We start from the raw sequence: 25121 nt of genomic DNA on the forward strand, positions 1-25121 counted from the left end.
GAGTCTGGTCCAGCGGTGTATGTATATATGTATATGTATATATATATATATATATATATATATATATGCGCGCCCTGAACACATCGTTGCTTGTATTAAACCTGAAGCTGAAACTTTCCATCCAACTGTCTGTGAAACGTCGGTGACGCCATCAATGAGCAGATCTCCACTTTGACACCTGAGACGGGTAACTCTGTACTCCCCCCCCCCCCCCCCCCCCTCCTCTTCTGTTCTGCAAAGCATGCAAATCACCCAAGCAAGTTAAACATGCAAATCTTCCATATTCTTGCAGCAGCGCCGCTTCCATAAACAGTGCTGCTGCTCATCTGTGGATTTGTGTATGGAAATGCTTTTATTGTTCCATTCCCGGATACCTGAGTACATGTAGAGCCGGGGATCACCCCATCACATGCTCTTTAGTATATGTGTGTATATATATATATATATATATATATATATATATATATATATATATCCCTCCCACAGCAAGATAAAATGCTGTGTAGAAAGAACAACTCAGACTTGTCTGGCACCTTATTATTTAATATATATATATATATATATATATATATATATATATATATATATATATATATAAATAATATATATATATATATTATATATACACATGTACTGTTAATTTGATATTGAGTTTTTATTTTGTTTTATTATGTTCCAAAAAACTGAAAATTATGTATACATGTTAATACACCGTTGCTAATATTCCAGTAAAAATATAATGATCATAATATACTTTATACTTTTGACCACCTGTCAAATACATGCGATGAGCAGAGGTGGGAAGAAACGAAGTACAAATACTTCGTTAGTGTACTTCAGGTATCTGTACTTAACTTCAGTATTTATGAGAATTTATTTTTTATTTTTTAAGTATGTGTACTTGTACTTGAGTAGAAGTAGTAGTACGCCTCTGCTGATGGATGAGGTTAAAATGGCGCTGCGTCATATCACGTAATGACAACAAAAAAAACGGTTGTTTTTGGTGCGTTTTCTAACATTATTTCGCGCTGATGAGCTTCCATACACGCGTCCTCTTATCAGCGCTTCGTCCCGTAAAACACCGAAAAAACGCGCGCGTGTAACGGCTGTTGATCCCGGCGGCACCTGAAGCGGTCCGACGCCGCTCGCAGCGCGTTTTGCATAGATAACGTCCTCGCTTCCGGTCCTTTTTACAACATGCAGGCGATGCCTATAATGCAAGTGAACTTTTACTTCCTTGTACATGCAGATAGAGGAACTGACCGTTTGGCGGCTGCTTTTCACACATCCTCTCCGGCATCGCTGCGTGACTTCCAGACCATGTTCACATAGAAAACACGGCGCAGACACACGGTACACTTGTTCAAGGTAAGTCTTTTAATCGTCCTCCTCATGTCTCCGTGCGCGTGAAAGGTGTCCGCGTGCTCGTGGCGGAGTTCAGTTCAGAAGAAGAAGAAGAAGAAGAAGGGAAATCCGCTTTTTCTCTTCGCCCGGCAGCAGGGATTATCTTCTGGGCTTCAGATGCTTCTGTGAGACCCGGACCCCCCCTCCCCGGACCCGGGTCTGCCCATCCGGCTGCAACCACACTAGAGAGATAGCAGCTGCTGGTCCTTCTCTGCCATCGTAGACCTGGTCTCATGTCACTATGTGGTCTAAGTGGTGAACCGGGTTCTGCTTCTCAGGACAGTGAAATAGTGAAACCAAGATGCAGTGTGGTGGCTCGGAGATGCTGCTGCTTAATGCCAATTTAGTTTCTTACGGCGATTGCAGTGGTGGAGCGAACTATTGTAGGGGGGGAGGGCGAGACCACGACTCGGGGTGGCACCGAAACCGATGTCTTATTTATTTATATTCATTTTATTTTTAGTAACTAACTCTTATCATTAGAGACCAAGTCCACCATGAAGACTCCTAACACATAGAGTTATGGGTCATTTAAATTGGTGACAAAACAATTTCAACGAAGCTATGTAAACATAATTACACACAAGACAAACTTATTTCTAACATTATGGGAACACGGTTATACGTTACATATTGAGCGTGAACGTGAATATGCTAGCAGGAATCCGCCAAAAAATAAAATTCTCTGAATGCCAAAAAAATGTGACACGGATTCAGCAGCCGCACCGTTTTTACAAACCGCGTCAGATGCTCCTCCAAACCAAATGGAACGCATCCTCCAAGAAACAACGATGAGGTTTGACCTTAAAATGACAAAACTAACTTTGTTAGCAGCTTCACAGCAGAATCCACATGGATCCAGATCCAAGGGGTATTCCATCAAACTAGCTAAGCGCAAAGCCGGGCTAATTTCGATAAGCCTCGCTACCTTTAGCGAGAGTTGCGTTCCATCAATGTGACTTGAGGCACTCTCCGCTAAGTAACCATGAAAATTTATCCGACCAAACTAGCCTGCTCCGGGGCAGGCTAACCATCAGGCTTACTTTAGTGGGGGTTTCAGAGAAGTCCGTCTGTCGGAAACAACTGTACCAGCAGAAGGTTCCGCCAAGCCTAGTCCTCGTGATTTCATCACGTCAAAGACCAAAAATGACCAAAATTACATATATGAAGTACAAACAGACTATATTTTCATCAAGCGTCTAAGAATACACGCTTGCAATTAAAAAAATATGAATAAATCGTTTATTTTGTTTAAGACCAACTGGCCATATCGTTATCTAAAGCTCCCAGTTGGGTTAGTGGTGATGCTCCTGCCCTCGGATGTTGGCATCGCAGGTTCACATCCCGGCGAGGACATCTCATGTGTGTTTTCTTTTTGTTTTTGCCTGTATAATTGTCTTTAGATCAGAGAATTAGACCAACATTTTACCTTAACTATGATAAATATGTCATACAATTTCCCCCGAACCCAAATATAACTTGCAAAAACATGATAGGCATAAAGATGTTATTATTAATAGCATGTTATAGATCCCAATGACAAAGACATTGCTGCATGCAATTTACAGCCACATAAATTCCTTTCAGGTGAGTTCATTAATAGGTTCATTGAATGTATTCATTAAATTGTTGAGATAAATGTGTTGGTCAATGTAGATGCATTTACTAGGCCTATCTAAAAAAAAAAGAGAGGGAGAGAGAGAGAGAGAGAGAGAGAGTGAGTTCCGGCCAAAGAAATAAGTTTTACAAAGTTCCATAGTCAGGAATTGAACCGTGACCGGCCGCGTGCAAAGCCGGCACATTACCTCTACACTATCCTCACGTTCGAGAAGTTGTTGTCAGTATTATATTAGAACATGTTACTCTTAACGGTACTTCCGTATTTAATCGCTCGGCAATTCTTGCCCAAGCAGCCTCGCGATTTTTATTTATCACTACAGTATTCCCTTTATTGGTTATGATGGGTTTGTACTCCTCATACAGTTCCATCAATAATTTTTGCTCTGGTCTTTTCTGCCATTTTCTCGATGATTCGACATTCACGGTTCTGGTCTGGCTTCATATCCCGTGAACGGCGTAACACAAGACAACTTTAACCTGGCTTGAATTAGCCTCAACAAGGCGCGGCTGAAATGCGTTAATGGAATGGATTTAGCCGCAAGTGGAAGTTGGCGTTAGTTCTAACCAGGCTTAACCAGGTAAGCACCGCTTTAATTAGCGAGTTTGGTGGAATACCCCTCCAGTAAGGGTGCCGCTCTGCTGCTTTGTGTTCATCAGATCCACCTGTCACTCCTCCAGAGTCCAAATATGGTCACTTCCTTCTCTGGTTGCAAAAATGTCCAAGATGGCGACAGCCAAACTGCCGGACTTGATGCTTCAAAACCATAGTCCACACACCAATGGGTGACGTCACTATGACGAAATGCACATTGTAGGGTTGTATGTTTTGTAGGGTTGTATGTTTGTAGGGTTGTAGGGTTCTAGGGTTGTAGGTTTGTATGGTTGTAGGTTTGTATGGTTGTAGGGTTCTAGGGTTGTAGGTTTGTAGGGTTGTATGGTTGTAGGGTTGTAGGGTTCTAGGGTTGTAGGTTTGTATGGTTGTAGGGTTGTAGGTTTGTAGGTTTGTAGGGTTGTATGGTTGTATGGTTCTAGGGTTGTAGGTTTGTATGGTTGTAGGTTTGTATGGTTGTAGGGTTCTAGGGTTGTAGGGTTGTATGGTTGTATGTTTGTAGGGTTGTAGGGTTCTAGGGTTGTAGGTTTGTATGGTTGTAGGGTTGTATGGTTGTAGGGTTCTAGGGTTGTAGGTTTGTATGGTTGTAGGGTTGTAGGGTTGTAGATTTGTATGGTTGTAGGTTTGTTTGTAGGGTTGTAGGGTTGTATATTTGTAGGTTTGTATGGTTGTAAGTCTGTAGGTTTTTGTGTATTTCTGTGTTTACATTTGCATTACTGCGGCGGAAGCGTTGAGCAACGTCCTGGTTTCACTCAGAGCTGGTTTTCCTGCAGCAGCGTGAGTCATGCAGACGGTTGTTGGTGTGAGTGAGCAGCGTACCCTCGGGGACGGTCCCGGTGAGGCTAAAGGTTTGATCAGGGAAAACATGGAGGAGTTAATCATTAGTTTCCTTTCCACCACACCAAGAACACCTTTCACTTTGTACCACTCAGCTTCTTAGATATCCTTTTATTAGGTTGTATTCCTTTATTTCTACTTAATTTTAATGAAGATGGAGGTAGACTTTGCATATTTACACAATAAACATATTTATTGATATTTAACAACACATTTATCTGCATCTCTTTATTCTTTCTGGACGTAAAATCTCCTTTTTCTAAATATACATTTGTTTATTGGTTCTGACAGTGTAGAAAACTCTACAGTATTATGTTTTATTGATATTTCATGTGCACGGTTTTGTTTTAATATCTCACCAGTCATTTGCAAGTTAAATATTAAATGAGGTGTTAACCATCAACATTCACAGCTATGTGCATTCTACAGTCCTTTATTCTTCTTCTCTTCATCATCTAACTGCTTACACGTTTTTCACCCAAGAAACTTCATTCCAATGTGAAAATGTTCAGCTGCATCAGGACACATGTGCTTCCACTTTTCTCATTCCTACTTTTAATACTTTCAGAAATATTCATGTTTTTCTGGAAACCAGGCTGGATTCACTGGATCCAGCAAGACCCACGTGGGCTGGTTCTCCACAGCTGGAGGAACCAGAATAAAGTATTGATCTGTGATTTAATATCAATAACCAGATGAAAAGGATGCTGAAATAACTCCATCATGATGGTGATCAGTAAAAAGTGCTGAGTCATGCTTTGTTAGGTCTGTCTGCAAGACCACAAGATAACTACTGTTAAAACGCTGGTTTTCTGAATGGAGTCTGGTTGATGGGTGCTAGGCTACGCTAACATTGTAGCTGCTCCATCAACACTCCAAATAAGGTCGTCTAGACATAAATACAGCAGAGACCTTGTTGTTTGGACTACAGACAGTCTCTGGTTCCTCCACATAGTCTGGTCTGGTCTCTGGACTAATGTGAGCTACTATCTAGACCTCTGGGGAACCACAGACAGTCTCTGGTTTCTCCACATAGTCTGGTCTGGTCTCTGGACTAATGTGAGCTACTATCTAGACCTCTGGGGGGACCACAGACAGTCTCTGGTTTCTCCACATAGTCTGGTCTGGTCTCTGGACTAATGTGAGCTACTATCCTACCCTCCTGGTCGCAGGTCTTCCCGCGGTGAATGAGTCGGCGTCCCTCGTGTCCTGTCTTGGCGGCAGCGATGGCTCGTGGCGGGCAGCAGGGCGAGATGACGGAGTACAAGAAGATGCTGATCAAGCGTGACATGGAGATGGGCGTGGTCATGACGGTGTTCAGGCAGAAGGCGGAGCGGCTCACCGTGCAGGTCATCATGGAGGCCCGGCAGGTGGCGTGGACGCGCACCGCCGACAAGACGGACGGCGTCTGTGAGTATATACGATGTTTCAGAAAACATCATCGTCTTCATGGAAGTCATCACATGTTGTCATGGTGATATCTCTTAGAGGACGGAAGGATGTCTATTTGGGTGGATGGATGTCATTTGGATGGGAGGATGGATGGATTGGTGTCATGGATGGATGGATTGGTGTCTCGTTGGATGGAGGATGGATGGATGATTGGTGTCTCGTTGGATGGAGGATGGATGGATGGATGGTGTCTCGTTGGATGGAGGATGGATGGATGGATGGATGGATGGATGGATGGATGGATGGATGATTGGTGTCTCGTTGGATGGATGGATGGATGGGTGGGTGGATGGATGTTTAGTTAGGTGGATGGATGGGTGGGTGGGTGGGTGGATGGATGATTGGTGTCTCGTTGGATGGATGGATGGATGGATGGATGGATGGATGGATGTTTAGTTAGGTGGATGGATGGGTGGGTGGGTGGGTGGATGGATGATTGGTGTCTCGTTGGATGGATGGATGGATGGGTGGGTGGGTGGATGTTTAGTTAGGTGGATGGATGGGTGGGTGGGTGGATGGATGATTGGTGTCTCGTTGGATGGATGGATGGATGGATGGATGGGTGGGTGGGTGGGTGGATGTTTAGTTAGGTGGATGGATGTTTAGTTGGGTGGATGGATGTTTAGTTGGGTGGATGGATGTTTAGTTGGGTGGATGGATGTTTAGTTAGGTGGATGGATGTTTAGTTGGGTGGATGGATGTTTATTTGGGTGGATGGATGTTTAGTTGGGTGGATGGATGTTTAGTTGGGTGGATGGATGTTTATTTGGGTGGATGGATGTTTAGTTAGGTGGATGGATGTTTAGTTAGGTGGATGGATGTTTAGTTGGGTGGATGGATGTTTAGTTAGGTGGATGGATGTTTAGTTGGGTGGATGGATGTTTATTTGGGTGGATGGATGTTTAGTTAGGTGGATGGATGTTTAGTTGGGTGGATGGATGTTTAGTTAGGTGGATGGATGTTTAGTTGGGTGGATGGATGTTTATTTGGGTGGATGGATGTTTAGTTGGGTGGATGGATGTTTAGTTGGGTGGATGGATGTTTAGTTGGGTGGATGGATGTTTAGTTGGGTGGATGGATGTTTAGTTAGGTGGATGGATGTTTAGTTGGGTGGATGGATGTTTATTTGGGTGGATGGATGTTTAGTTGGGTGGATGGATGTTTAGTTGGGTGGATGGATGTTTAGTTGGGTGGATGGATGTCTCGGATGGATGTTTAGTTGGGTGGATGGATGTTTAGTTGGGTGGATGGATGTCTCGGATGGATGTTTAGTTAGGTGGATGGATGTTTAGTTGGGTGGATGGATGTTTATTTGGGTGGATGGATGTTTAGTTGGGTGGATGGATGTTTAGTTGGGTGGATGGATGTCTCGGATGGATGTTTAGTTAGGTGGATGGATGTTTAGTTGGGTGGATGGATGTCTCGGATGGATGTGTAGTTAGGTGGATGGATGTTTAGTTGGGTGGATGGATGTTTAGTTAGGTGGATGGATGTTTAGTTGGGTGGATGGATGTTTATTTGGGTGGATGGATGTCTCGGTGGATGGATGTTTATTTGGGTGGATGGATGTTTAGTTGGGTGGATGGATGTTTAGTTGGGTGGATGGATGTCTCGAATGGATGTGTAGTTAGGTGGATGGATGTTTATTTGGGTGGATGGATGTCTCGGTGGATGGATGTTTATTTGGGTGGATGGATGTTTAGTTGGGTGGATGGATGTTTAGTTGGGTGGATGGATGTTTAGTTGGGTGGATGGATGTTTAGTTGGGTGGATGGATGTTTAATTGGGTGGATGGATGTTTATTTGGGTGGATGGATGTTTAGTTAGGTGGATGGATGTTTAGTTGGGTGGATGGATGTTTAGTTGGGTGGATGGATGTTTAGTTAGGTGGATGGATGTTTAGTTGGGTGGATGGATGTTTAGTTAGGTGGATTGATGTTTAGTTGGGTGGATGGATGTTTAGTTGGGTGGATGGATGTTTAGTTAGGTGGATGGATGTTTAGTTGGGTGGATGGATGTTTAGTTGGGTGGATGGATGTTTAGTTGGGTGGATGGATGTTTAGTTGGGTGGATGGATGTCTCGGATGGATGTTTAGTTGGGTGGATGGATGTTTAGTTGGGTGGATGGATGTTTAGTTGGGTGGATGGATGTTTAGTTAGGTGGATGGATGTTTAGTTGGGTGGATGGATGTTTAGTTGGGTGGATGGATGTTTAGTTGGGTGGATGGATGTTTAGTTGGGTGGATGGATGTTTAGTTAGATGGATGTTTAGTTGGGTGGATGGATGTTTAGTTGGGTGGATGGATGTTTAGTTGGGTGGATGGATGTTTAGTTGGGTGGATGGATGTTTAGTTGGGTGGATGGATTTTTAGTTGGGTGGATGGATGTTTAGTTGGGTGGGTGGATGTTTAGTTGGGTGGATGGATGTTTAGTTAGGTGGATGGATGTTTAGTTGGGTGGATGGATGTTTAGTTAGGTGGATGGATGTTTAGTTGGGTGGATGGATGTTTAGTTAGGTGGATGGATGTTTATTTGGGTGGATGGATGTTTAGTTAGGTGGATGGATGTTTAGTTGGGTGGATGGATGTTTAGTTAGGTGGATGGATGTTTAGTTGGGTGGATGGATGTTTAGTTAGGTGGATGGATGTTTATTTGGGTGGATGGATGTTTAGTTGGGTGGATGGATGTTTAGTTGGGTGGATGGATGTTTAGTTAGGTGGATGGATGTTTAGTTGGGTGGATGGATGTTTAGTTGGGTGGATGGATGTTTAGTTGGGTGGATGGATGTTTAGTTGGGTGGATGGATGTTTAGTTGGGTGGATGGATGTTTAGTTAGGTGGATGAATGTTTAGTTGGGTGGATGGATGTTTAGTTGGGTGGATGGATGTTTAGTTGGGTGGATGGATGTTTAGTTGGATGGATGTATGTCTCGGATGGATGTTTAGTTGGGTGGATGGATGTTTAGTTAGGTGGATGGATGTTTAGTTAGGTGGATGGATGTTTATTTGGGTGGATGGATGTTTAGTTGGGTGGATGGATGTTTAGTTGGGTGGATGGATGTTTAGTTGGGTGGATGGATGTTTAGTTGGGTGGATGGATGTTTATTTGGGTGGATGGATGTTTAGTTGGGTGGATGGATGTTTAGTTGGGTGGATGGATGTTTAGTTGGGTGGATGGATGTTTATTTGGGTGGATGGATGTTTAGTTGGGTGGATGGATGTTTAGTTGGGTGGATGGATGTTTAGTTGGGTGGATGGATGTTTAGTTGGGTGGATGGATGTGTAGTTGGGTGGATGGATGTTTAGTTAGGTGGATGGATGTTTAGTTGGGTGGATGGATGTTAAGTTGGGTGGATGGATGTTTAGTTGGGTGGATGGATGTTTAGTTGGGTGGATGGATGTTTATTTGGGTGGATGGATGTTTAGTTGGGTGGATGGATGTTTAGTTGGGTGGATGGATGTTTAGTTGGGTGGATGGATGTTTAGTTGGGTGGATGGATGTTTAGTTGGGTGGATGGATGTTTAGTTGGGTGGATGGATGTTTAGTTGGGTGGATGGATGTTTAGTTGGGTGGATGGATGTTTAGTTAGGTGGATGGATGTTTAGTTAGGTGGATGGATGTTTAGTTGGGTGGATGAATGTCTCGGTGGATGGATGTTTATTTGGGTGGATGGATGTTTATTTGGGTGGATGGATGTTTATTTGGGTGGATGGATGTTTAGTTGGGTGGATGGATGTTTAGTTGGGTGGATGGATGTTTAGTTGGGTGGATGGATGTTTAGTTAGGTGGATGGATGTTTAGTTAGGTGGATGGATGTTTAGTTGGGTGGATGAATGTCTCGGTGGATGGATGTTTATTTGGGTGGATGGATGTTTATTTGGGTGGATGGATGTTTATTTGGGTGGATGGATGTTTATTTGGGTGGATGGATGTTTAGTTGGGTGGATGGATGTTTAGTTGGGTGGATGGATGTTTAGTTAGGTGGATGGATGTTTAGTTGGGTGGATGGATGTTTAGTTAGGTGGATGGATGTTTAGTTAGGTGGATGGATGTTTAGTTGGGTGGATGAATGTCTCGGTGGATGGATGTTTATTTGGGTGGATGGATGTTTATTTGGGTGGATGGATGTTTAGTTGGGTGGATGGATGTTTAGTTGGGTGGATGGATGTTTAGTTAGGTGGATGGATGTTTAGTTGGGTGGATGGATGTTTAGTTAGGTGGATGGATGTTTAGTTAGGTGGATGGATGTTTAGTTAGGTGGATGGATGTTTAGTTGGGTGGATGAATGTCTCGGTGGATGGATGTTTATTTGGGTGGATGGATGTTTATTTGGGTGGATGGATGTTTAGTTGGGTGGATGGATGTTTAGTTGGGTGGATGGATGTTTAGTTAGGTGGATGGATGTTTAGTTGGGTGGATGGATGTTTAGTTGGGTGGATGGATGTTTATTTGGGTGGATGGATGTTTAGTTGGGTGGATGGATGTTTAGTTGGGTGGATGGATGTTTAGTTGGGTGGATGGATGTTTAGTTGGGTGGATGGACAGACACAATGTGATCAGGTGTAAGACCCTTGTAGACCAGGACCAGGACCCGGTTCTTGTGTGTTGCAGTGGACCTGTTTGAGATCAGGGAGGTCCGACCTGGGAGGAACTCCAAGGACTTTGAGCGTTTCAGAGACGGGAAGGACAAACACCATGAAGACAGCTGCTTCACCATCTTCTACGGCTCCATGTTCGTCCTGAACACCCTCAGCCTGGGAGGTGAGACCCGGCTCCTCCTCCTTCTCCTCCTCCTCCTCCTTTTTCTTCTTCTTGTGTTATTGTGACCTTTAACCTTCTTCTCCTTGTATAATGGTGACCTTTTAACATCTGGTCCCTGCCGTCCAGCTGATTCAGTGGAGGAGGCCCAGAAGTGGCTGATTGGACTGGAGCTGCTGAGGGAGGAGACGCTGGACGCTCCCACGCCGGTTCTCATCGAGAGGTGAGATGCACCAACACGTTGCCACGGTAACTTCTGACTCCATCACTGATGCCTCTCCGTGTTCCCCTCCAGCTGGCTCAGGAAGCAGATGTACTCCGTCAACCAGACCAAAACCAACAGGTACGCCTCCACCTGAATATTTCACACAGCGGTCGCCGGGTCACATGATGCACCGCGTCACATGACGTCCTGTTGTCTCTTCAGCATCTCCATGAAGGAGCTGAAGGCTCTGCTGACTCTGCTCAACTACAAGCCCCCCAGCTCCAGGACCCTCAAGGACAGATTCCAGGTACCGTTGATGTTCGTCGGGACCGAAGACGTCTCATGACCGACTGAATCGTCTGCTGTAGACCTGATGTAGACCAAACCGGTTCCATGTGGATCCGAGAGGCTGAAACTGGTCTCTTTATTCTGCTTCCACAGGAAGTGGGAGCAAAGAAGGACCGCCTGGACTTTGAGCAGTTTCATAAATTGTACAACATTATAATGTTTGAACAGAATGAGGTGAGTCTGAATTCATCACATTGGAATAAATATATAAATATATACATGTATATATATTTATAGCACTGCACACGTGGTGTTTAATCCATATCATGTTTTAAACTTTAGATCCTGGATGAGTTCAAGAAGGAGTCGTGTGCTTTCATTCTGGGGTGAGTTTCTCCTCGTTACTAACGGCAACGATGTGAACGCCTGTAGCTCTTCATGACTTTGTGTGTGATCCGTTAAACAGGAACACCGATAAACCCGACGCCTCGGCCGTCCTGCTGCACGACTTCCAGAGGTTCCTCCTCTACCAGCAACAGGTATCATCATAACGATATCAATAATCAATCTGTTCTCTATATTTCTGAACATCCACATGTCATTTACAGCCGAGGAGGCGCTTTATTATTGGCAAAATACACCAGAATATGGGAATCCAGGCCTTGCTGCACTAAGCCCCTCCCCCAGACGAGCACGGACGTCACTGAACTATTAGAGATCTTTCCAAAACACCAATAATTCAGAAGTTAATCTATGCTTATTTAAAATACAGGTCCTCACAGTGGCTGATTATTTGGTTTGAATGTGTGTGTGTGTGTGTGTGTGTGTGTGTGTGTGTGTGTGTGTGTGTGTGTGTGTGTGTGTGTGTCAGGAGTCGTGGGCCAGCGACCTGAACCAGGTCCGGGACCTGATGACCACCTTCATCGATGACACCATGAGGAAGACCAACGACCCCGAGTTCACCGTCAGCGAGGTGAGTGTGTTGTTGTTTATGTGGATCAGAAATATGAGGCGACACGCAGAAGTAATGGTGACGCGTGACATCATGTTAACAACACTTAGTGCTAATATATGCTAATGTATGCTAGTATATGCTAATATGCTGATGACATAATAATGCATCACAATGTTCAGAGAAAACACTTTCATTGAAGATCCACTGATAATAGATAATAGAATAACCTCCTCTACGCCCTCTTTCTCCTCTTCCTCCCCCTCCCCCTCTTCTTCCTCCTCTTCCTCCTCCTACTCCTCCCTTCCCTATTCTCCCTCTTCCTCCTCCTCTCCCCTCTCCTCCTCCTCCTCCCCTCCCACCCCTCTAGTTCCTCAGCTTCCTGTTCTCCAAAGAGAACTCTGTGTGGGATGAGAAGTTCTCGAGGACCAGTAACCTGGACATGAACAACCCTCTGTCTCACTACTGGATCAACTCCTCCCACAATACGTGAGTCGACCCGGGAGCTCCACTCATAACATGAACGTCAGAGATATATATTAATGTAATTATTAATGTATACATCTAAAACCCATCTCCTGTGTTCCTTCTACAGCTACCTGACAGGTGATCAGCTTCGTAGTGAGTCGTCCACAGAAGCTTATGTGCGATGTCTGCATCTGGGATGCCGCTGCATTGAACGTCAGTATGAATATAATACTATGAAATATGTAGTATAAATATGAATATAACCCAGCGTATTTTATTTCTATGAGCATTATGAGTCGTGATAAAACAGTCATAATGAATACTGTTGTGCGGTTCTGGATCTGGCCAGTGGACTGCTGGGAAGGACCCGGGGAGCCAATCATCTACCACGGCTGGACCAGGACCACCAAGATCAAGTTTGAGGACGTGGTCAAAGCCATTAACGAGCACGCTTTTGTCACATCGGAGTAAGAATCACCAGAAATCACACACACACGTTTTGTTTTAGCTTTAGAACCGATCTAACGTGGTCGCCGTGGTAACCACGCCTCCCCCCCCAGCTTCCCGGTGATCCTGTCCATCGAGGAGCACTGTCCTTTGGAGCAGCAGCGTCAGATGGCTCGTATCTTCAGAGACGTGTTCGGAGCCAAACTGCTGACGGAGCCGGTGGAGCAGATGGCCGAGCAGCTGCCGTCGCCGGCGCAGCTGAAGGGCAAGATCATACTCAAGGTACCGTGTGGCGTCGGCATGGCGATCGCACGGAGACGATAATCCAGACCAAAATAATTCACCCAATGATCATTTCACCTTATTTCCTCCTTGTTTCCTCCTCGTTTCCACAATGTCTCCTCATCGTTTCCACAATGTCTCCTCATCCTTTCCTCCTTGTTTCCACCTTGTTTCCTCCTCATTTCCTCCCCATTTCCTCGAAATTTCCTCATCCTTTCCTCCTTGTTTCCTTCTTGTTTCCTCCTCAGTTCCTCATCATTTCCTCCTTGTTTCCTCCTCATTTCCTCCTTGTTTCCTCCTCATTTCCTCATCCTTCCCTCCTTGTTTCCTCATCGTTTCCTCCTTGTTTCCACCTTGTTTCCTATTTGTTTCTTCCTTGTTTCCTCATTGTTTCCACCTTGTTACCTTCTTGTTTCTTCCTTGTTTCCTCCTCATTTCCTCATAGTTTCCTCCTTGTTTCTTCCTTGTCTCCACCTTGTTTCCTCCTCGTTTCCTCCTCATTTCCTCATTGTTTCCTCCTTGTTTCCTTCTTGTTTCCTCCTCATTTCCTCACCATTTCCTCATCGTTTCCACCTTGTTTCCTTCTTGTTTCCTCCTCATTTCCTCCCCATTTCCTCATCGTGTCCACCTTGTTTCCTTCTTGTTTCCTCCTCATTTCCTCCCCATTTCCTCATCTTGTCCACCTTGTTTCCTTCTTGTTTCCTCCCCATTTCCGCATCATTTCCTCTTGTTTCCACCTTGTTTCCACCTTGTTTCCTCATCGTTTCCTCCTTGTTTCCTCCCCAGCACAAGAAGCTCAGCATGGAGGGAGGAGGAAGTGTCACTCGGGACTTCAGGAAGGGCCAGAAACAGGGAGACCTGATGATCTGGGACCCCGTAGACCAGGTACTGTTGGAGGGGTGTCAGTCCATTAGATTAGTTTGCGTTAGCTTAGCGTAGCATCGTAACAGCCTCCTAGTGGAGACAGTCTGGCAAAGGCATGATTATCCTGTGAATGAATATTGACCACAATCTTGATTGAGTGTGTTTGATCGTCCCGTTCCCCCCTGTGAATGTGAGTGCAGCGACAGTAGTTCCAGTCTTATAGCTGACCCTGAAACAACCTCATTATTAATGTGAGCGTGTTACTTCCTATCAATATATGTAAGCTATCTTCGTTGGGACTTCCTTGTGTGGAGAAATGATTCCCGTTTAGACTTTGTTTCATTGAAATGAAAACATTTTCTTTTCGGTTCCTCAGCGGTGGAACAAGCATTACTGTCTGATCTCTGATGACAAGCTGTACTACGCTGAAGAGGAGGAGGACGAGGAGGAAGATCCCAGGAAGGTTCAAGAAAACAACAGAATTTGTTCCGCTTTCCAAGTGGCACGATAATAATTTGATGCTTTTACTCGTCATCGTGATGTAAATGTTGATGGCACAATGTGACAGAAATGGAAGTGTGTGACGAGTCCAGCATTGTGTTTGTCAGTACCAGGACCTGCACACTTCAGAGCCGTGGTTTCACGGCCGGCTGACGGAGGGGCGGAGCATGGCGGAGCGCCTGATCTACGACTACTGTGCCGAGACGGGTGGCAGAGACGGGACATTCCTGGTCCGGCAGAGCGACACCTACGTCAACGACTTCACCCTCTCCTTCTGGTACCACTTCCTGTCTCCTGATCTCCAAAAACATACTGTGTTCAGGGTTGTACGGGTGCTGGAAAGCCTTGAAAACACTTACATTTTAGTGTGGTGTTTTCAAGGTTTGAAAAGTGCTTGAATTTGACTTTGGGAAAGGTGTAGGGACCCTGCTTGGAGTTGTGCGTAACCGTGTCCTGTCCCAAATGTCTTTCTAAAAATCATTTGCATGTATCTGTAAGTTCCCCTGCGTGTGCTTCAGGCGCAGTGGGAGAGTGCAACACTGTCGGATTCGCTCCGGCTCGGATGGGTCTTACAATTACTTCTACCTGACGCCGAACCTGCACTTCCCCAGCGTGTACTCCCTGATCCAGCACTACAGGGAGAACCCTCTACGCTGCCAAGACTTCGAGCTGCGCCTCACCGACGCTGTGACGCAGCCCAACCCTCATCTTCAGAAAGGGTTCGCCATGGGGGGAGGGGCGTTCAAACAGGGATCGGCTACATTTAATTTTACAATTCATTTTGAATCCATTTAAATATGCATGTGAATGAAGACCTGAGTCCTGATAGCTCCCCCCCTCCCTCCTCCCTCCCTCCCTCCCTCCCTCCCTCCAGGTGGTTCTACAGTAACCTGAGCCGAGGTCAGGCGGAGGATTACTTGATGAGGATCCCCAGAGATGGAGCGTTCCTCATCAGGCAGAGAGAAGGAGAACCAGACTCCTTCGCCATCACATTCAGGTGAACCACGCTCATCCTTTATTATTCCTCGTCCTCTGTTATCTGTCGGTGCTGACCTTAACGCCGTCCGTCTCTCTTAGAGGTGACGGGAAGGTGAAACACTGCCGGATCCAGAGGGAGGGCAGCATGTACCTGCTGGGCACCACCACGGAGTTCGAGAGCCTCGTGGACCTGGTCAACTACTTCAGGAAGAAGCCTCTGTATCGCAAGATCAAGCTGCGCTATCCGGTCACCCCGGAGCTGGTGGACCACTTCAGCACCGTGAGTCTCTGTTTCCAGTCCTACAGAGTCTGCTGGACATTTAAATATTATACTGTATATCAGACCCGGCTGCAGAAAAAAAATGAAGGGGGGGCATTACATTTTTTCAGGGGGGCAAACTTTTTCAACATACATTTTATTTGCTTCAGGCTGAACAACGGCTCTGTGCCTACAGTGCGGAGAAATCATTTTCCTCTTACTAAAAAGGGGCAGTTCATCCCAAAATCTAAAAAACAAACAAACAAAATAGTGTAGTGCTGTGTCCATTTATTCAACTGAAGCATTAATTCAAGAAGACCAGCAACAATGCACATAGCACCATACAGCTTCACTTCTACTGGAAACAGAAACACTGATGTCAACCTGAACACTGAAGTAAACATTCATACTGGGAGCGGTAGCTACAGCAGCTAGGCAGCTACCTCTCCTAGCATGAATGTTTACTCCAGTGTTACTGTTGACTTCAGTGCTGACGTTTCCAGTACAAGTAAATATCGCTGCTTCCTGCTCGCTCCCGCTCTCGTCGTCACTTCTTGTCCGCGTATTTTTGGGTAAAAAATACGGATATCCATACCGAACACCACAGCAAACTAGCGACTCTATGAGCAACTGCGACCATGGACGTCAAGTACTAACAGCGTTACCCTCTCATGAGTATGACTCAGTGACCCGCCTCCCCAACCCCTGTAATTGGCCAGCACGTTGCCTTTGTTCGTTGATTGGATTGGTTGAATTGTATGATCGACAAACCGAGATAGGAATAATAGAGCGTTGGCCACTCCGAGGTAAAAAACAAAACCCAAATCAAATAAACAGCTTCCAGCCCAGGGCGGGCACAGCTGACTCTGTGGGCGGGCACGGGACTGCTGTATATACGTCTTTTTATGTACCTTTTTTCCCGCTTATATTGCGATAGTACAGCGTTAGAGTCAACGGGGGCAGAGAGAGGGAGCGACATGCAGAGAGGGCCACCGGTCATATTCAAGGATTCAGCCTCACACGGGGCACCAACTCTACTGGCTGAGCTATACAGAGCCCCACCAATTTATGATTATCCTGACAGTGAATATTTACCACAATCTATTAATTGAGTGTGTTTGATCCTTTCATCGAACCCTAACCCTCTCGTGTGCCAGCAGGATAAAGACTGCGCCTCCCTGTACGAGGTGAAGACGTACGTGGAGCCCAATGAGATTGAGCCGTCGCTGGTGCGTACTCGCCCACTCCTCTCTCTCTGCTGTCTTGTGTTGTTTCCTCCGATGGTTTGAGGACGTTGGTGTGTTTGTGTCCTGCAGCCGCGGAGCACAGTCCGGGCTCTCTACAGCTACCAGGCGGAGAAACCAGACGAGCACAGCTTTAGCAAGGGAGCTCTGATACACAACGTGTCCAAGGAGATCAATGGATGGCAAGTCCACACACACACACACACACACACACACACACACACACACACACACAAAATCGCGTTTCAAGTCTTCTTCAGCATGATATTCATTTAGTACATTATGGTCCATTTAGAGTCCACCAGACCAGAAAGCAGGGGATGCTTTAGGGGGCGGGGCTTACCTGCTGATTGACAGGTCGCTACCAATGCTAGTTAGCTACTAAGATGAATTTAATACTTAAGTTCAATAAGTTGAACCTTGAACTATGAAGCTAACCTGGTCCCCCTCTTCTGGTCTGGTCTGGTCTGGTCTGGTCTGGTCTGGTCTGCAGGTGGAAAGGTGACTACGGTGGAAAGTTGCAGCTGTTCTTCCCGTCTAACTACGTGGAGGAAGTGTCCAACAACACCACACCGGAGACCAAAGGACAGGTGACGATCAGAGTTTAGCTCTGTTAATGGAGGTTAACCAGAGTGAAGCTAATATGTGTGTGTGTGTGTCTCTGTGTGTGTGTGTGTGTGTGTGTGTGTGTGTGTGTGTGTGTGTGTGTGTGTGTGTGTGTGTGTTAAACCAGGACTTGGAGGAGAACCCACTGGGGGAACTGTGTAAAGGTGTGGTGGACATCTGCAGGTGCAACATCCAAAACTGTGAGTTATTTTACCGTCTCGTGCTTTACATTCACAAACACAATATGAATATCCACTGAAACTGAGTTAGAGTGGGAATATATATATACATTGAATTTTAGTGTGGTGTTCTCAACGTTTGAAAAGTGCTTGGATTTCCAAACATCATGTTGGTTGTTTAGAGGACAATAACATCTCATTTAATGTGATGAACAAGTGACATAATAAGTAGACTGAATACTGACCATTGGATTGATACAAATATGGAGTTTACCACAGCTGGAAGGGGCTGGAACAGCATGGAGATGCACCTGGAAATGCTTGAAAGTATGACGTCTTGTTACAGTGAAGAACGGGAAGAACGGGCAGCCCAACGTGTTCACGCTGCAGGACGTGGAGCAGGACAGCCTGCAATTCGACCTGGCGGCGGCGTCGCTGGAGGAGCTGTTCGAGTGGTACCAGGTGGCCTGGGACATCAAGCAGGGCGCCATGAGCAAGCAGTACAACCGGCAGCAGCAGGTCAGCCGCATATATATATATATATATGCACAACGTTCATGTGTTACTGTCAGCATTGCCGTGCAAACAGGAAGTGGACGTTTTTCTGTCCAATCTCAGATCAGGCAGCAAGAGGAAGTGGAGAAGAAGGACGAGGTCGCCAAGGAGATGTCGGACCTGGTGGTTTACTGTCAGCCACGCAGCAAGGAGAAGGACCGCTTCGGTAAACACTGAACACAACCACCGCCACCGCGAGCCGGCCCAGAATAATTCACAATATTATCCCGATAGTCAGCAAAATATGCTTGAAATGCTTTTAAAAATCACACTAAAACATCCTGGAATCACTTTTCATTCTGTTGAGAAATAATTGTATTTATTCAATCATACAGAGAACACTGTCATCCACCCTGTTGGCCACCAGGGGGCGACTCCTCTCTGGTTGTATAGAAGTCTATGAGAAAATGGTCCTACTTCTCTCTGCTGGCCACCAGGGGGCGACTCCTCTCTGGTTGTATAGAAGTCTATGAGAAAATGGTCCTACTTCTCTCTGCTGGCCACCAGGGGGCGACTCCTCTCTGGTTGTATAGAAGTCTATGAGGAAATGGTCCTACTTCTCCCTGTTGGCCACCAGGGGGCGACTCCTCTCTGGTTGTATAGAAGTCTATGAGAAAATGGTCCTACTTCTCTCTGCTGGCCACCAGGGGGCGACTCCTCTCTGGTTGTATAGAAGTCTATGAGAAAATGGTCCTACTTCTCCCTGTTGGCCACCAGGGGGCGACTCCTCTCTGGTTGTATAGAAGTCTATGAGAAAATGGTCCTACTTTTCTCTTGATGTATTATCTCAGTAAACGTAAACATGAGTTTATGAGTAAACATGAACATGTCGGTGTGGATCAATGGGTGCCCTCGTCTCGTGTCTGCAGACTCGTACAGCTACAAAGAGATCCGCTCCTTCGGGGAGAACAAGATGCCGGCAAAGAGCCGCTCCAAGGACTTCATGAAGTACAACCGCAAGGCCCTGAGCCGCATCTACCCCAAAGGCCAGCGGGTCGAGTCCTCCAACTACGACCCGTACCCGCTGTGGGCCATCGGCAGCCACATGGTGGCGCTCAACTTCCAGACAGCAGGTGCAGTCTCTATAGGCCTTGACCTGAATGAACAGCTTAAAAGAGACCAGAGGTTCATGTAATGTGTCCGTGTTCACCCAGATAAATACACCCAGCTGAACAGCGCCCTCTTCAGTCTGAACGGACAGACCGGCTACGTGCTGCAGCCCGAGTTCATGCGAGACGACAGCTACGACCCTCAGCAGGAGAAGAAGAAGGTCAAGTACGACGTCTCCGTCCGGGTACGTCACTCACAACACTAACTGGTCCCCCAGAGGTCTAGATAGTAGCTCACATTAGTCCAGAGACCAGACCAGACTATGTGGAGGAACCAGAGACTGTCTGTGGTCCAAACAACAAGGTCTCTGCTGTATTTACACTCAACAAAAATATAAACGCAACACTTTTGTTTTTGCTCCCATTTTTCATGAGATGGACTTAAAGATCTAAAATTCATTCCAGATACACAATATTACCATTTCTCTCAAACATTGTTCACAAATCTGTCTAAATGTGTGATAGTGAGCACTTCTGCTTTGCTGAGATAATCCATCCCACCTCACAGGTGTGCCACATCAAGATGCTGATCTGACATCATGATTAGTGCACAGGTGTACCTTATACTGCCCACAATAAAAGGCCACTCTGAAATGTGCAGTTTTGTCTCACAGCAAAATGCCACAGATGCCACAAGCATTGAGGGAGCGTGCAATTGGCATGCTGACAGCAGGAATGTCAACCAGATCTGTTGCTCGTGCATTGAATGTTCATTTCTCCACCATAAGCCGTCTCCAAAGGCGTTTCAGAGAATATGGCAGTACATCCAACCGGCCTCACAACCGCAGACCACGTGTAACCACACCAGCCCAGGACCTCCACATGCAGCAGGTTCACCTCCAAGATCGTCTGAGACCAGCCACTCAGACAGCTGCTGAAACAATTGGTTTGCATAACCAAACAATTTCTGCACAAACTGTCAGAAACCGTCTCAGGGAAGCTCAACTGCATGCTCGTCGTCCTCATCAGGGTCTTGACCTGACTCCAGCTCGTCGCTGTAACAGACTTGAGTGGGCAAATGCTCACATTCGATGGCGTCTGGCACGTTGGAGAGGTGTTCTCTTCACGGATGAATCTCGGTTTACATTGTTCAGGGCAGATGGCAGACAGCGTGTGTGGCGTCGTGTGGGTGAGCGCTTTGCTGATGTCAGTGTTGTGGATCGAGTGGCCCATGGTGGTGGTGGGGTTATGGTATGGGCAGGCATCTGTTATGGACGAAGAACACAGGTGCATTTTATTGATGGCATTTTGAATGCACAGAGATACCGTGATGAGATCCTGAGGCCCATTGTTGTGCCATACATCCATGAACATCACCTCATGTTTCAGCAAGATAATGCACGGCCCCATGTTGCAAGGATCTGTACACAATTCTTGGAAGCTGAAAATGTCCCAGTTCTTGCATGGCCAGCATACTCACCGGACATGTCACCCATTGAGCATGTTTGGGATGTGCTTGACCGGCGTATACGACAGCGTGTACCAGTTCCCACTAATATCCAGCAACTTCGCACAGCCATTGAAGAGGAGTGGACCAACATTCCACAGGCCACAATTGACAATCTGATAAACTCTATGCGAAGAAGATGTGTTGCACTGCATGAGGCAAATGGTGGTCACACCAGATACTGACTGGTTCTGAGTCCCCAGACCCCCAATAAAGCAAAAAAATGCACATTTCAGGGTGGCCTTTTATTGTGGACAGTCTAAGCCGCACCTGTGCACTAATCATGATGTCAGATCAGCATCTTGATGTGGCACACCTGTGAGGTGGGATGGATTATCTTAGCAAAGCAGAAGTGCTCACTATCACACATTTAGACTGATTTGTGAACAATGTTTGAGACAAATGGTAATATTGTGTATCTGGAATGAATTTTAGATCTTTAAGTCCATCTCATGAAAAATGGGAGCAAAAACAAAAGTGTTGCGTTTATATTTTTGTTGAGTGTATGTCTAGATGACCTTATTTGGAGTGTTGATGGAGCAGCTACAATGTTAGCGTAGCCTAGCACCCATCAACCAGACTCCATTCAGAAAACCAGCGTTTTAACAGTAGTTATCTTGTGGTCTTGCAGACAGACCTAACAAAGCATGACTCAGCACTTTTTACTGATCATCATCATGATGGAGTTATTTCAGCATCCTTTTCATCTGGTTGTTGATATTAAATCACAGATCAATACTTTATTCTGGTTCCTCCAGCTGTAGTGAACCAGCCCACGTTGGTCTTGCTGGATCCAGTGAATCCAGCTTGGTGAAATCCACCAAGACCCTCTGGATGAAGTCATGAACCCAGACAGGACGGGGTCTGGGTTCCTGGTGGATCTGGGACTTCAACATCATAACAGCAGGTGTGTTTGTCTGCAGGTGATCGCTGCCAGACATCTCCCCAAACCTGGCCGCAGCATCGCCAGTCCGTTCGTGGAGATCGAGCTGTGTGGACACACAGAAGAAAAGTTCAAGACCATCGTCTACCGTAAGGAGGGGGGGGTTATGGGACAGGAAGTGGGGAGGGGAGAACTTATTTGAGATCACGTGAAGAGTGCTGCCTTCCTGTCTCGGCTGCAGGTGACAACGGTCTGAACCCGGTGTGGAAAGGCCCGGCGAAGTCTGTGATGTTCACCGTGCACGAGCCTGAACTCACCTTCCTGCGCTTCGTGGTCAACGAGGAGGACATGTTCTCAGACCCCAACTTCCTGGCTCAGGCCACGTTTCCTGTCAAAGGCCTGCGCTCAGGTGGGAACTCACATCAGTTCACACCACGCTCACACATGACTCATCACCAGGCAGCGTTTCTATTCACCACACTGTCTGTTCTCAGGAGCAGACTCTCTGTTCCTACTTTACATAAGATCCCTGATACACCGACAATACAGTCCTGCTTCTAGATTTCAGTTGCTTTCACTGCAGTATTGAAATCATTAAAACCATCACAGTGAACATCAGAACGCTGTTGAAGCTGCAGTAGAAGACCCCCAACATCGTGCTCCATAAACTCATGTTTACAACGTTTACTGAGATAATACATCAAGAGAGAAGTAGGACCATTTTCTCATAGACTTCTATACAACCAGAGAGGAGTCGCCCCCTGGTGGCCAGCAGAGAGAAGTAGGACCATTTTCTCATAGACTTCTATACAACCAGAGAGGAGTCGCCCCCTGGTGGCCAGCAGAGAGAAGTAGGACCATTTTCTCATAGACTTCTATACAACCAGAGAGGAGTCGCCCCCTGGTGGCCAGCAGAGAGAAGTAGGACCATTTTCTCATAGACTTCTATACAACCAGAGAGGAGTCGCCCCCTGGTGGCCAGCAGAGAGAAGTAGGACCATTTTCTCATAGACTTCTATACAACCAGAGAGGAGTCGCCCCCTGGTGGCCAGCAGAGAGAAGTAGGACCATTTTCTCATAGACTTCTATACAACCAGAGAGGAGGTGCCCCCTGGTGGCCAGCAGGGAGAATGCAGCTTTAATGCACTTCAGCATTGGCTTCACTGTTTATTATCAGGTTTAGCTGCATCCACAAACAGCTGACTCAGCGTTTTACCTCCACAGGTTATCGCTCGGTGCCTCTGAAGAACGGATACAGTGAAAACTTAGAGTTGGCGTCTCTGCTGATCTACATTGACATACAACAAGCAGGGGTGAGTTCACACACACACACACACACACACACACACACACACACACACACACACACACACACACACACACACGCTGCAGTTTGTGAGTGTGATCACTTGACTGCTCCTCCAGAGAGCCGAGGAGGAGCTGTACTCGTCCTCCAGCCAGCTGAAGAAGAAGACGGCGGATTTCAGCAGCGAACCGTTCCTGTACGACACTCACGGCAACATCACCCGCTCCGCCCCCCCGCGCCAACACAACCCGCTCAGCAGGGAGGGCAGCACCGGAGAGAACCACAGGTTGGCATCAAACCCACGGGGAACTATAACTATGATAAACTTTATTTGTAAGGCACCTTTTTAAATAGAGCTTTACCTAAACATCAGCAGAAATACATTTTCCAGGTGCAAAATGACAATCAAAAATACATACAAATGCAACGCACCTACGTTTACCGACATACTGACATATATATATATATATATATACATCATATAAACGCCACTAGGAGGCGGTCTATACTTTATGTTGGCAAACAAACAGAATCAAACTCAAAACAAAGCCTCTGATTCCTCCTCGTTGTTTCCAGGCCCAAAGAGAAGAAGATAAACAACAGTAAGTTCTACTCGTGAAGACTCGGACGACCTTCCTGCCGGAGGAACTACAAGTCAGCATCTCGTCCCTCGGCTTTCCTGAAGGAACTGGATCTGGGCAGCGTTTTACAACTGTGACATTTTTCAGTTTTCAGACCAAAAACATTTATTTCACATAAAAAATGTGTGGGCTTCATGTGTCCTCAAATGTGGAAAATATCGGAACATCCCCCCCAAAGCCCTCTGGGAAATGTAGGACAGTAGAGGTGGGTGAGGCAGGTTGAGAGGAGGGTCAAGCGTTTGTTTTAACAGATAAGACGTGAGGTTGAGATGATGGTGAGCCTGTTGCTTTTTCATTCTGCATTCAGTCTGAAATCAAACTGTTAGAGGAGCATATTTATTTTTAATAAGAGGAGAGCAAGTGAAATAATAATAATAATCATAATTATAATAATAGCTTCACCGTGGCGCGGCACTGTTCTTCTGCCTCAGAGGCTCGTGTTGAAGTTTTTTTTTTTTTATGTGGTTAATATAAATGGCGATGAGTGTGAGACGAGCTGTGTGTGTGTGGTTGGAACGTTCTCCCTCCGTGTGTGTGATTGGAACGTTCTCCCTCCGTGTGTGTGGTTGGAACGTTCTCCCTCCGTGTGTGTGGTTGGAACGTTCTCCCTCCGTGTGTGTGATTGGAACGTTCTCCCTCCGTGTGTGTGGTTGGAACGTTCTCCCTCCGTGTGTGTGATTGGAACGTTCTCCCTCCGTGTGTGTGGTTGGAACGTTCTCCCTCCGTGTGTGTGGTTGGAACGTTCTCCCTCCGTGTGTGTGGTTGGAACGTTCTCCCTCCGTGTGTGTGGTTGGAACGTTCTCCCTCCGTGTGTGTGGTTGGAACGTTCTCCCTCCGTGTGTGTGATTGGAACGTTCTCCCTCCGTGTGTGTGGTTGGAACGTTCTCCCTCCGTGTGTGTGGTTGGAACGTTCTCCCTCCGTGTGTGTGGTTGGAACGTTCTCCCTCTGTGCATAAATAACCATAAATAGATAAAAACATAACAAGCATGAGTGTTTTTTACGTCCTGGAATTTTAAAAATCAGGGTCTATTTTTTTCTCTACCACGATAGTGAGCTAGACAGCTTCTTTCAAGTTACTTGTGATGATATTAATGATGATTATTATGATTATTATTAATGAAAATTCAGCAAGTGTGAGTGTTTTTTTTATCGTTCTAGACCTTCTAATGAATCAATAAAGTGAACTTGGTGAACTTTACCCTTCATCTCTGTCTCCTCTTGTTGT

At 46.1% G+C, this 25121-nt stretch overlaps 1 protein-coding gene across 2 annotated transcripts; it reads left to right on the forward strand.

Moving 5' to 3' along the window:
• The first annotated feature begins 949 nt into the window (after positions 1 to 949).
• plcg2 (phospholipase C, gamma 2) lies at positions 950 to 25101 on the forward strand. 2 transcript variants are annotated; one of them, XM_084017066.1, is made up of 33 exons: positions 950 to 1368; positions 5644 to 5881; positions 10535 to 10684; positions 10811 to 10904; positions 10977 to 11024; positions 11109 to 11193; positions 11328 to 11408; positions 11517 to 11560; positions 11641 to 11713; positions 12046 to 12147; positions 12497 to 12615; positions 12722 to 12807; positions 12944 to 13061; positions 13155 to 13323; positions 14110 to 14208; positions 14564 to 14650; positions 14796 to 14965; positions 15207 to 15407; positions 15563 to 15685; positions 15766 to 15946; positions 17086 to 17154; positions 17242 to 17351; positions 17663 to 17759; positions 17903 to 17975; positions 18301 to 18473; positions 18573 to 18675; positions 19379 to 19582; positions 19664 to 19803; positions 21989 to 22097; positions 22190 to 22357; positions 23173 to 23261; positions 23374 to 23540; positions 23831 to 25101. In XM_084017066.1, the coding sequence occupies exons 2-33, from the start codon at positions 5659 to 5661 to the stop codon at positions 23871 to 23873; spliced, it is 3798 nt and encodes a 1265-aa protein (XP_083873192.1). In that variant the 5' UTR covers positions 950 to 1368; positions 5644 to 5658; the 3' UTR covers positions 23874 to 25101. The 2 variants fall into 2 exon arrangements, with proteins under 2 accessions (XP_083873192.1, XP_083873193.1); XM_084017067.1 differs by lacking the exon at positions 950 to 1368 and adding an exon at positions 3584 to 3602.
• Positions 25102 to 25121: the final 20 nt, after the last annotated feature.

Source organism: Eutrigla gurnardus, assembly GCF_963514095.1.
Source record: "Eutrigla gurnardus genome assembly, chromosome: 9".
NCBI lineage: Eukaryota > Metazoa > Chordata > Actinopteri > Perciformes > Triglidae > Eutrigla > Eutrigla gurnardus.